Source organism: Triticum aestivum, chromosome 4D, assembly GCF_018294505.1.
Source record: "Triticum aestivum cultivar Chinese Spring chromosome 4D, IWGSC CS RefSeq v2.1, whole genome shotgun sequence".
NCBI lineage: Eukaryota > Viridiplantae > Streptophyta > Magnoliopsida > Poales > Poaceae > Triticum > Triticum aestivum.
In genome coordinates this window covers 109489852-109503265 of record NC_057805.1, presented here as the reverse complement: position 1 = coordinate 109503265, position 13414 = coordinate 109489852, and the positions used below count along the sequence as shown (strand labels likewise).

General features: G+C 51.1%; 1 protein-coding gene across 1 annotated transcript; it reads left to right on the top strand.

The window, feature by feature from the left end:
- The first annotated feature begins 1228 nt into the window (after positions 1 to 1228).
- Positions 1229 to 4442, top strand: LOC123096547 (uncharacterized). The gene is made up of 2 exons (XM_044518304.1): positions 1229 to 1469; positions 1831 to 4442. The coding sequence occupies exon 2, from the start codon at positions 1867 to 1869 to the stop codon at positions 4165 to 4167; it is 2301 nt and encodes a 766-aa protein (XP_044374239.1). The 5' UTR covers positions 1229 to 1469; positions 1831 to 1866; the 3' UTR covers positions 4168 to 4442.
- The last annotated feature ends 8972 nt before the right edge of the window (positions 4443 to 13414 follow it).

Here is a 13414-nt window from a genome sequence, read left to right as displayed (position 1 = left end):
TCCAATGACTTCACTCGAAGGGATTGGTAGGTGTAGGATTTTGAGTTGAGCATCACATGGAAATTTTTCCTTAGTATTTCCTCGACCCCCTTTAACAGTACGGTGTTTCCTATGACTCAAGAAAGAGAAAATGAAACTACAAAAACAAAAGTCTTCACGCTTCATGTTCCTCAAATGAATACCAAGTCTTCAAGGTCACACCAATTTCTTCACTTTTAAAGTCTTCAGAAATCCAAAGTCTTCAGTTGAAGAACTTCATTTTTAGGGGTCGACTTTTTCTGTAAATATCAAACTCCTCGTAGACTTATAGACCTGTATACGCTCATAAACACATTACTCCCTTAACCTATAAGTCTTCAATACACCAAAATCACTAAGGGGCACTAGATGCACTTACGATGGACTAATTATGAATTATTCATAAAATAAGTGAACAAACACATTAAAATACGTCTATGTACACGTGATTTAGAAAAAAGTTAGAACAACTTGTAATAGTAAACGGAGAGAGTACAACACAAAGCCTCACCTAAAAAGCTGTCCTCTCCCTTAAGTGATGTTTTCGTATCAATTTTTAGTTGCTCGCACACGAACAGCTAAACCTTGCTCCTGTTGGTGCGTTTTCATTTAGCACGAAATTAACACCGCCTAAGCATAGTTACCACTGATTCAACGATAAGCAATACTACTCACAATCTGCAGCCTCGTTCTAGTGTCAACGCATACTTTAAAGTCGTCGCCTGTCCAGTCAAACATTTTTTACTGTAAACAAAATTACAGTTTCATCATGAACAGTTACATACGTTCTAGGACAGAAGATGGGTGAAATGGGCTGAGCTGTTGAGGCCCGTCTCCTGTCTGGCTTTCTTTTTTGTTTATCATTCCTGGTTGTCAATCTAGCCAGCATCCAGTCATAGAGATGCCCCACACCAAAAAAGTGGAGCACATGATGATGCTCCATGATCAATCATCATAGTAGTACCCTACGCATGGGAAGAAGAGATTAATGACAAGGACAGAGTTCAGTGCGTTCTGCACACTCTGTATCTGCAAAACTCAGGCATTAGTAGAATCCAGAAATCCAGATGGCACATTTAACCTGTTTTTTTCTTCTTCTTGGGAAAACAATGTAATAATGGTCTTCCGAGCCAATGATCTGCATGGTAAGATAAAGACGCAACCATAATCTGCACGAACTCAGGGCAGGTGAGAGAGAAGATGGGCGGCGCTGTTTTGAAGGAGGAAATAACGAGGTGAGGTGAGCACGACGGCTAAAGAAAAAGTCGACCAAAGTAAGAAGAAAAAAAGGCAGGGAGGCAGGCAGAGCCAGAGCAGCACCCTGTCTCCTGTCTCCATCCTTCGGGTTTCGTTCCTGGCTTTCCCCTTCCACCCTACCTTCACCTGCTTCAGGCAGCCGAGGGTGTCGGACTTTCGCGTTCTTGTCGCCGCCGTCGCCGCCGCCGCTGCAGGTGTGTGCTTCTTGCTGCGCTCTGGTGCTAATATGTTCTTGGGCCAAAGTGCCATTGCTTTTGCTTCCCCTAGTTTGATCTGCCCGTCCAATTTTCTCAACCCTCGCTAGATTCCATTTGCTTTTCTTTTCCTGTCTCTTTTTTCTGACTGATATCAGGCGCTTATAACTGAAATTTAATAGGGATGAATTTGTTGCGCTAAACGTGTTGTTTTTACTGATCTGCACCTAAAATAATGCTCGCATGGTCACCTTAGTTGCACATTTTGATTCGCCTTGGAATGATTCAACTAGTTCGTCTGAATCATCACCATGGTACTACAATAGAAATGACCCGCTTCTCCCATTCCTGTTGTTACCAGGTCAGCTTTCGGTGCTAAATCCAAGGAGATAAATTTATGGCTTTTGATACGAACAATCTCGTGCTGCACATCAGGAGACTAGTGCGTTCCTCTATCAGACTTGGGTATCATTCTGCTTGCGGCCATCCTGAAGTGCTCGGCGCCGGCATAGCGTTGTTGTTTCTTCATGCCCTGTGTCCTTCTCTGTTCGCCTTTGTGCTGTCTTCCTCTCCGGTCATCGTCTTAACCGCGATTCTTCTCGGAGCACTTTTGAGTTATGGTGAAGCTGCTGTGCCCTTGGATGGAGAGGAGACACTGGAGGAGCATGAACCTTTGTCCCTTAAATCCAACATTCATTTTAGTGACTGTTCAGACAAAGAGGTTGAGAATATTGCTGTCGAGGTTCAGTTGGAGAAGAGAACTGAGACTGACAGCTGTGAAGTAGTACATGTCAGGGAGAGAGCTTCCGACGATTGTATGCACGACGCTCTGTGCGAAGACAAAAATGTCACATACATTGCCTCTGATGCTGCTGTTCTTAGCGAAGCATATGCTGAGGAGGAGGCAACTCCCTATGATAGTTTGCATGATACTCACTGTGAAGAGAAAAGGGTCACATTTGTGGCAGATGATACTGTTCCAAGTGCAGAGCCTTGTAACCATCCTGAGATCAATGCCACCTTGGAATGCGAAGAGCGTGCCAAGGAAACCAGCGAGAAGGCCGAGCTGCAAGAGCCTGAAAGCACCTGTACTGGAAGCTGTAACAATGGTGTACACTATCAGTATCAGTTTGGTGAATTCATGAGATCATGTTGGCAACCTGTTATGAGGCAGGATCTTCCTTACTGTGACTCTGAATCTGATCTTACTGATGAGAGCTCTTCTCCTGACGCGTCAATGACCGACATTATCCCAATGCTTGAGGACCTGCACCCACTGATAAATTCAGGGACTGGTCAGCTTTCCTTGGCCTCCAGAGAGAACTTGAATTCCTCATCAGATGAAAATGAATTTGACCTTGAGGAGGAGGAGCAGGACGACAGCGTTAGCTCAGATGATGATGAAGGAGCGGAACGGCAGCAAGATAACGAAGTTAATTGGAAGGATGTTGTTCAGCTAAATTGTTTGGATATGGAGCAAAATGATAAATTGGGGAATCTGGTGGAGCTTCAAAGAGCAAAGAACATGCTCAAGTTTGAGCTTGACATGAGATCAATTGACCTGCAAGCTGCTGATGCAACTCGGAAGCTGAAGGATGCATCAAGATTCCGTGTTCAGGTCCCTTCCATTTGCACACCAAGGCATAACCCATTCAATCCTTCAAGAGATTCAGAGGAATCGATAGAGTTACCGCAGATTCCTGGCTCAGCACCATCAGTTCTCCTTCGACGGCGAAACCTATTTGACCTTCCATTCGACCGAGCCGTGCACCAGCGCAGTCGATTTCAGGAAAGTTGGACTCCTCGCTCGCGCTTTCGATCAGCACAAGCACAAAACATGAAGCACAGGAACTCCCGTGGACAAAATCACTCTACTTGCAATGGTGAAATGGGCGATAATCACTCGGACGACGATGCTGAGCAGGAAGGGAGCAATGTCAACTTATTTGGTTCGCTGGAAGCACATTTAGGTGAAGAGATGAAAATACTAAGCGCCGCAATTTCAGACGTGGGCGTGCTGGGAGATGTAAATCATGAAACAGACGAAGGAAACGGAGATGCTAATGTCAGAGATGATGCAGCCTCATTACCCGGAGCACATGATTCTGAACCGCACAGTGTGGAAGCAGACTCCATGAGTGAAATGAACTCACTGTTCAGGTGCCGTATGGAGGAGGTGCTGGTGCAGTCCGTTTCAGAGGGCAGTGTCTGTCAGCCCTTGGGAGTCAAGCCTGAAGCTATACCGAGTGCCCCCTCATCTTCGGACTCGTGGATGCATGCCAGCAAAGCGAGTTCGATCGAGGAATTGAAGTTTCAGCTCCTGACAGCCGATGAAGAAGCACTGACGACCTGTGCTGCCTCTGGGCTCAATGGCCACAGTGAGTCGATTCGAGACCAATCGAGCGAAGCATTATGTGTGGTATACAAGCAGAGTTCAGAGCTGTCAACCGCAGGAGAGCAGCAGACTGCAGGTATGTCTGAACCAAATGAGACATTGACTACTTATTGTGACGAGCTTCCTGTCGTAGAAGTAGCCAATGTCTCGGTCGAGGAGATGAACTCGCTGTTCGAGCAACTCGAAGAAGAGACGCAGCCGAGCAATGGTCGTAGCAAAATGGACATTCCTCAAGATGGATTGTGTCAAGTGGAGGTGGATCTAGTGGAGCTTTCTCTAGATCGCGGGTTGTCGGCGCCATAACTCTGGATGATGCATCTGACAGCTATAAAGTTGTGCTGAAGCTACTGCTGTTGTAGAGCAGCCAATGAAGGTGTGTGAGGTTTGCGTGACAGGATTCAACCGTTCGTTCAGCTACTTGTAGAAAAACATATGTGTTTTGTAGAGGTTTCAAAAGGCTTTGATTTGAGATGCTGCACTGAGACAAGTCTCTCAAGGGTTTCAGAAATATTTGGACAACGATGGATGTACATGGCTATGTTCTTTCTGTTTATATGGTTCTTTTTTTCTACTGTTTATTTCTTGTATACTCTAACTGTCAGTTTGTAGTAATGTCATGTACTCCCTCTTTTTTTTTGCGGGTGTAAACATTGTATTACTCAAGTCACTTGGCCACTACAATCAGCTTGAGCAAGCTCTAAGGAAACTGGGGACCCGAACCAACCCAAGTCATGGTTCTGTCTTCGTCGCGAACTTAGCTAAACTATCGTTAACCTTATTCTGAGTACGGTTAACACGAGTAATACAAGTTTCACGAAGGATAACCTTATTCTGAGTACGGTTAACACGAGTAATACAAGTTTCACGAAGACACATAATACAAGTTTCACGAAGGTTAACCTTATTCTGAGTACGGCTAACACGAGTAATGCAAGTTTCACGAAGACACATAAGGTGCTTGACCTCTGTAACAATAGAGGAGTGAATCGATCTATCCAGTTCCTGTGACTGAACCAACTTGACTGCAATGATGGAATCCATCTCAACAATATTCAGTTTAATCCATGGCATGAAAAAAGAGAGACCTTCCATGCAGGCACAGAGTTTCGCTTCCAAAGGCTCATGGCATGAAAAAAACTCTCTACAAGACGAGAAAATAAACACACCCCTGTCGGCGTTCTGGCAACCGGGGTATCCATACTTGCCTGACTGCGGCCCACCGTGTGGCCCCATCGACGGCCTGGTACGGCCCATCTTCAACACCAACAACACAAGACCCTCGCGAGGGGCCAAGCCTCGCGAGGCGGATGAAGCCGAGACCTCCAGAAGGAGCTGCCTCCTTAGGCTGGCTCCTGAGGAGCGGAGAATTCTATGCAGGCCCTCACCTCGTGAGGTTCGGATGACGCGAGCCATGACGACCAAGGCCAGGCGGGCGCCAGCGGGCGCAGTACAACAGGTTTCCTCTTTGGTGCTAAAGAGGCAAGCGCAGGCGCGGAATTCTGAGGCATCAACCAAAGGTTTCCATTTCCATGCTACAAGACCAGGACTGTCAGGACGGCAGGACGGAGGTCATCGCCGAGCCCACAACGGCGTAACGACCAGAAGCTTTGCAGGCGAAGACCACCTTTCGTCAGGATAAGATGTACTAGTTGTCTCCCTTCGAATTTGGCCGTTGTGGGATCCCTTCCCGCCTTCATTTTGGGAAGAGGACCAAGGCCACTATAAGTATAGCCTAGCCATCACCATAGAGGGGGATCCGATCCAGTCGATCCTCACCCTCACCAGCTCACCCAAGCACAAGAGCACGCCTCCTAAGGTTGTTCTCCCACTGTACTAGTTCATCCTTAGCCCACCTCGAGGCTAATCCACCACAAAGCAGGAGTAAGGTTTTACACCGCAAGGTGGCCCGAACCTGGGTAAACTGCCTTGTCCCATTTCCTTCCAATTCATCGAGCTAGGCCGTGGGATCTGGAGTTGGCAGACTAGGGAGTTTGAGTTCTTCGCACGCAACCCAGAGTTCGAATCTATCTTGGGTCTGCAGAGCCCTGAATCCGACATTTGGCGCGCCAGGTAGGGGTGCGTCGGAGTCTCTCTTCCGCCGGTCAACTCGCCACCGCTCCGCCGTTCCCATGGCCGATGCCCCTCGAGCCCATGCTGAGCACTGGGCCGCTCGGCCCGCCCGGGCAGCGCCTTCCGCCCAAGAAGACCTCCACTCCGCGCTCCTCGCAGTCCGCACGCCGCCCAGCGCCGCCAGCCGTGGGCGGCACGGACCACCACCGCCCGCTCCCGCGCTGCGCCGCAACCGCGCCACCACGCGATCTTCGAGCTATGCCGCGGCGACGGTGCTACACACCCGTCGGGAGCAGGCGAACCTGCGAGCCGCGCTCATTGTGGCACGAGAGCTGCTGCAATGCAGGCTGGCGGAGGGCGGCCACGACGCCCTTCTGGAGCGGGTCGCCGAGCTGCTCGACGCCGCCTGCAGGGGCGCGGCACCTTTCTGCACCTTGTCTACTGAAAGGATCGATATAGTTGACTAGAGGGGGGGGGGTGAATAGGCAACTAACAATTTTTAGCTTTTCTTTACCAAATTAAACTTTGCATCAAAATAGGTTGTCTAGATATGCAACTAAGTGAACAACCTATATGATGCAATGAAAACAAGCACGCAAGCAAGTAAGAGATATTACCCAAGTAAACTTGCGAAAGTAAAGGAACGAGATAACCAAGAGTGGAGCCGGTGAAGACGAGGATGTGTTACCGAAGTTCCTTCCTTTTGAAGGGAAGTACGTCTCCGTTGGAGCGGTGTGGAGGCACAATGCTCCCCAAGAAGCCACTAGGGCCACCGTATTCTCCTCACGCCCTCACACAATGCGAGATGCCGTGATTCCACTATTGGTGCCCTTGAAGGCGGCGACCGGACCTTTACAAACAAGGTTGGGGCAATCTCCACAACTTAATTGGAGGCTCCCAACGACACCACAAAGCTTCACCACAATGGACTATGGCTCCGCGGTGACCTCAACCGTCTAGGGTGCTCAAACACCCAAGAGTAACAAGATCCGCTAGGGATAAGTGGGGGGAATCAAATTTCTCTTGGTGGAAGTGTAGATCGTGGCCTTCTCAACCAATCCCGAGCAAATCAACAAGTTTGATTGGCTAGGGAGAGAGATCGGGCGAAAATGAAGCTTGGAGCAACAATGGAGCTTTTGGGGGAAGAGATAGGTCAACTTTGGGGAAGAAGACCCCTTTATATAGTGGGGGGAACAAACCAACCGTTACCCCACTTCTGCCCCGAAGAGAGCGGTACTACCGCTGTGCCAGCGGTACTACCGCTTGCCACTATAAGCGGTACTACCGCTCCTCATCGCGGTACTACCGCTTGGCCCACAGCGGTACTACCGCATACGAGTGGTACTACGGCCCCCCACAGCCGCGGCCAGTACCGTAAAACCCGACACGAAAAAGAGCCCTCGAATCGAGGCGGTACTAGCACGAGACCACCGCGGTACTACGGCTTGGGGCTACTAGCGGTACTACCGCTTGTGGCACCCAAGCGGTACTACCGCTCCGTCCCGCGGTACTACCGCAGGGACCAGAGTGAGCACACAAATGGGGGCTACTAGCGGTACTACTGCTCTGGGCGGTACTACCGCTCCAGAGCGGTACTACCGCTTGTAGCACCCAAGCGGTACTACCGCTCTGGCCCGCGGTACTACCGATGGGACCAGAGAGGGCACATTGACAAGAGAAACAAGCCCATCATCGAAACGGAAAGGCTCGGAGGGAGAGGCAAAGGAAGTGTACGTGATGATTCCGCCCTAGCCTTTCCAAAACGGACCCCCTCTTGATAGTATGGTGATCCCTATGAAACTAGTCCACCAAACTAATACGAAAGGACTACACCGTCTTCGCTTCAAGCTCTGAGGGGAGGGAATCGTCTCGTGCCAAAAGGATGAACCTCTGAAAAACACTCAATGCACACGATTAGTCCTTAAAAGCATTGTCATCAATCACCAAAACATCTTAGGGATAAATATGCCCTTACATCTACGCCGCAAGCATTGTCGGGGGCGTGCTCCGGCCCCCGCTACACCCGCGCGCCCTTCCGCGAGGGGCCCGAAGGACCTCGCGGCAACAACCTGGCCCGCGACGCCGCTCATCCTACACGGGATACGTCACCTCCGGGCGTGGCGAGGCCGGACGGCCCCTCCTGGGGCCACGCTGAGATGCCACCCTACGATCATCATGGCCTGGCTCCAAGCTTGGCAAGCAACGGCATTGAACGACCAGGCGACGACTCGAGGGTCGCGGCTTCAGGCACCCCCTACCTCCGCTGGCAGACTTGCTGTACGCGCCAAGAAGAAGCCCCTGCTCGCTTCCCTTGCCAGCCTGGACGTCGGGGTCGCGCGAGGCCGAGGCTCTTCGCAAGCCACACCGGAGCTTCACCAACGTCTTCAACAACAGCCACCGGGTACAACCAATATCTCTGGAGCACGATTACGCTAACCATGGACCGCAGGTGAACCAAGCCACGGCGACAGCCGTGGACCTCAGGATGATGGCCCCGCTGCAGGCGGACGAGATGCACTGAGGGCTGCGCGGGGGGAGCCCGGCGCTTGGGCCTCCTCCGCGCCGCATGGAGCAAGGCGCTGCACGAAGGTAGGTCCCCTGCCGGGGAAGGCGCCGGCGAGCCCTTCCCCCCGATAGAGGACATGCGGTCTCCCGGGGCACCACCAGCGTCCCCCTTGCCCCTTGGTGTCGTCCTGGTCTTCGGACGCCCCAACGGTGGTCGGGGGAGGCGCAGGACGGGGCCCTCGTCAGGCGCCATGGACACCCGTGAAGATCTCCGGTCGTGACACTCTCATGTAATAATGAGTTGGGGTTGTACACGCCCCGGAGTCTCCTGAGTGCCGCCCCTGGGCCTCACGGGGGCTCCCACCCACGTCCTAGTGGAGGCCCCATGCTCCGCGTTGGTGGGAAGACAAGAAGAATAGTCTAGGTGCCGGACGCGGCTGTTCTTTTGCTTGCTTTCTGTAGCTGGTTTGCATCTTCTTGAGTGAATTTGGAACTTTCGTGCCTTTCATTCGCAAGAGTTGGAATTTTGTCTCTTTGTGTTCGCCTTTCCGACCTTGTCCCAGGAGGAGCAGTAGTTGCCCATCGCTCCTCCTCATGCGTCTCGCGCACGGAGGCTAGGTAGGTGTGTGTGCGCCTCGGCTCGCCCGCGACCACACCTCGCCGAAGCCTCGTTACCCCAGCTTCGGCGTCCTTAATCCTCGCGAGACGCTCTCAAACGAGCTCGTGGGCATGCGCACCCCCTTAAGTCCGTGCCTCCGGGCATCGTGACGTGGTGCACCAGCCACAGCCAACCCGCGCTCGGGGGCTTGCGCAAGAAAGGACGAGACGCCTCCTGAGGCTTTCTAACCCTGCAGCTACACGACGCTCCCTGAGGCTCAGCGATCTTCGAGTCTTCAAGAAGGAAGCCCTTGGAAGCAGCCCCTAGAAAAGGCATGCCCATGCAGCATGAGGATCTACCACGAGCACATTCAGCTAAGTCACCCTAACCGCACCTAGTAGCGGCACGGATATCACCGCATATTATCAAAATAGCAAGCACATCATACTGGCGTGAGCGCTGTGGTTCATTACACGCCCCAGCAGGCCCCCCTACTATTTTTTTCAAATGAAGGAAAAAGGAAAAGGCAAAAGCAGACTGCGCAACTGCAGCGGCTCCCGAAGCTCGGCTCCAGCAGCGCCCGAGTTCAGTCCGAGTCTTTCTCCCGCTTCACCGGGGCATGATGGCGAGGCAGCTCGTCGCCTCCCCCGATCCAAGCCCAGCGGCGTGGTGGTTCGTCGTAGCTGCCGTCGCTGGTACTCTCACCGGAGGAGGAGCCGCCGTTGCTGGAGGTAGCATGGCCGTCGCCAAGGGCAAGCTCACCCTCATCGTCATCGCGGCCGTCGCCAAGGGCAAGCTTGTCGTCGCCGCCGCCATCCTCCGGGCAGCACCTGATACGTCTCCAACATATCTACAATTTTTTATTGTTCCATGCTATTATATTATCTGATTTGGATGTTTTATATGCATTAATATGCTATTTTATATGATTTTTGGGGCTGACCTATTAACCTAGATCCCAGTGCCAGTTTCTGTTTTTTCCTTGTTTTAGAGTTTCGCAGAAAAGGAATACCAAACGGAGTCCAAACGGAATAAAACTTTCGCCATGATTTTTCTTGGACCAGAAGACACCCAGGAGACTTGGAGTGCAAGTCAGAGGAGCCTCGAGGCGGCCACAAGGGTGGAGGGCGCGCCCCCCAACCTTGTGGGCCCCTTGAGCGTCTCCTGACCTAATTCTTCCTCCTATATATACTCTTATACCCAAAAAACATCTAGGGGAGCCACGAAACCACTTTTCCACCGCCGCAACCTTCTGTACCCATGAGATCCCATCTTGGGGCCTTTTCCGGCATCCTGCCGGAGGGGGAATCGACCACGGAGGGCTTCTACATCAACACTGTTGGCTCTCCGATGAAGCGTGAGTAGTTTACCACAGACCTACAGGTCCATAGCTAGTAGCTAGATGGCTTTTTCTCTCTCTTTGATTCTCAATACAAAGTTCTCCTCGATGTTCTTGGAGATCTATTTGATGTAATACTCTTTTGCGGTGTGTTTTCCGAGATCCGATGAATTGTGGATTTACGATCATCTTATCTATGAATATTATTTGAATCTTATCTGAATTCATTTATGCATGATTTGATATCTTTGTAATTCTCTTCGAACTATCGGTTTGGTTTGGCCAACTAGATTGGTTTTTCTTGCAATGGGAGAAGTGCTTAGCTTTGGGTTCAATCTTGCGGTGTCCTTTCCCAGTGATAGCAGGGGCAGCAAGGCACGTATTGTATTGTTGCCATCGAGGATAAAAAGATGGGGTTTTCATCATATTGCTTGAGTTAATTCCTCTACATCATGTCATCTTGCCTAATGCGTTACTCCGTTCTTTATGAACTTAATACTCTAGATGCATGCTGGATAGCGGTCGATGTGTGGAGTAATAGTAGTAGATGCAGAATCGTTTCGGTCTACTTGACACGGACGTGATGCCTATATTCATGATCATTGCCTTAGATATCGTCATAACTTTGCGCTTTTCTATCAATTGCTCAGCAGTAATTTGTTCAACCATCGTAATAATTTCTATCTCGAGAGAAGCCTCTAGTGAAACCTATGGCCCCTGGGTCTATTTTACATCATATAAGTTTCTGATCTATATTTTTAGTTTCCTATTTCTTTTACTTTGCAATCTTTACTTTCCGTTCCATATATCAAAAATACCAAAAATATTACTTTACCGTTTATCATCTCTATCAGATCTCACGTTGCAAATAACCGTGAAGGGATTGACAACCCCTTATCGCGTTGGGTGCAAGGTTGGTGTTTGTTTGTGCAGGTATTCGATGACTTGAGCGTAATCTCCTACTGGATTGATACCTTGGTTCTAAAAAACTGAGGGAAATACTTACTCTACTTTGCCGCATCACCCTTTCCTCTTCAAGGGAAAAACCAACGTAAGCTCAAGAGGTAGCAGCACCCCACACGACGGCCGTCTTCCCCGAACACCCTCACATAGAGGGTCGCGAGGCCATCGTACCTGAAATGGCGGGTGCACCTCCCGCTCAGGCCCCACGCGCGGGCCAACGGCTGCCAACCGCGGTCCAAGGACACGTTGCTCGTGGTGGTGACTTCGACCCCCACCCACGAGGCCCTGCTGCAGCAGTCGTCAGCCTGCAGAAGAAGCGTGGGAGCGGGAGCCAGGTGCCAGCGGGCCCCTCCGACTACACGACAAACTCTGGGGGCACATCCGCCGAGTGGGAGCGCGGCCGAGGAGGTCGGGCGATCATAGCGCGCCTTCCCCCATCGCAGGGGCTGCCCCGTCCTTGGCGGCTCCCACCGCGAGAGGAAGTGCTGCCGCGGCTACCTAAGGCGACGCCTGCTCCCGAAGAAGTGTGCCGCCCCCCCGAGGGGCCACCGTCAGGGTCGCGACATGCTTGCGAGGGCGTCCGTGGCCTCTCTTGGGTGGTGATGAACCCGACCCCTTCTTGGGGGACTTCTCCTTTTCGGCGGCGGAGAACCTCCTCGTCGGCGCCATGGACACTTCGGCAAGACGGTGAGCCAAGGAAGAAGGAGAAGAAGGAGCAAGCTGCGAGAAGACGGAGATGAGCAGGGGGGCTCTGCCCGTCCCCTCATTTATAGCCAGAGGGAGGACAACCGCCGGCCTCCACGATCTCGCGCAATGATGGCTTCCCTACATGCAATAGGCAGTTGTCAAGTCATACGGTTGCCGAGGCAGCGTGGGGAAGCGGAGGCGCCCACGTCCCATCAAGTGCCACGCGTCGACCAGGTCCGCAGGCGGTTGGGGCCCGCGATGCTCCACCCTTGCCCTTTGGCTCGAAGCCAAGTCCGAGCGCACACTGGTGCGCGTCGGTCCTAAACAAACGGTTTTTAACCCCTTTCCGCGTCGACATCTGGAACCGTCGCCAAGTGAGTGTGGGTGATAGGGGGTCCTTCCCACACGACCCAGAAACCGTCGGGGATATGCCCTCCTGGCACACACGTTCGGCAAAATGAGGTCGTGTGCGACCAGCGAGTGCTCAAATACGGAAATACGTACAGTACAGCTAAAAAAAATACAATTATGCGGCGAAATTGTTTCCGGTCGCAAGTACATCCCACACAGTCAGTCCCCGCTAAATGTTTTTGTTCGTATGTACATCCCACACAGTCGCTCCAAGGAAAACGTCTCCGTTCACAGGTACATCACACACAATTTTTCCCGTTAAATCGTTTGTGATAGTGTTGCCATTGCACACGATATTAATAATTTTATCATTTGCGTTATTGAATGCATCACACACGGTGCGTAGAAAGAAACTGTGTGGCAAAGGCTGTCCATCACACACACTTTTTATGTGATAAACGTTTGCGCAAGGTGGCTTAACGCAAACAGTTTTCAAGAGAAAGTCATGTGTGCAGTGAAGATTGATCGCACACGTAGTGGATCCTAGAAACATTTCTGACCTCCACGTATATCGCAGACGTTTCGCTTTCGCAAACCGTGTGTGCTGTAATCCCTATTTAATCCATAATTAATCCATAATTTAAAAATCACATGTTATGAATTTCAAAGTAGGCAATCACTTCTTTCATATCCAACCATGTTTATTACAAATATAGGTTCAACCACGAATCCATAATTCAATGCACAGGTACATATACTGAAGAACTACAGAAGCACCAAGTAAAGAATGATGAACCACAGTTGTACTAAAGACTGTAAAGAGAGAGGCGAAAGACATTCTGGTTGCTGGAGAAGGTGAAGCGGAATGCCCATATTGTGCCCTCCTCCATGCGTAAGCCGCGCACGACTCTAGGCCAACCCCTTGTGATGGCTGCCCGTCCATCCTTCACTGTCTTCATTAGGACTTCTCGATGCTCATTGTAGTCTGGATGAAATACTTTAACCTTCATTGCGTGTCCACCTATCATGTACTTTGC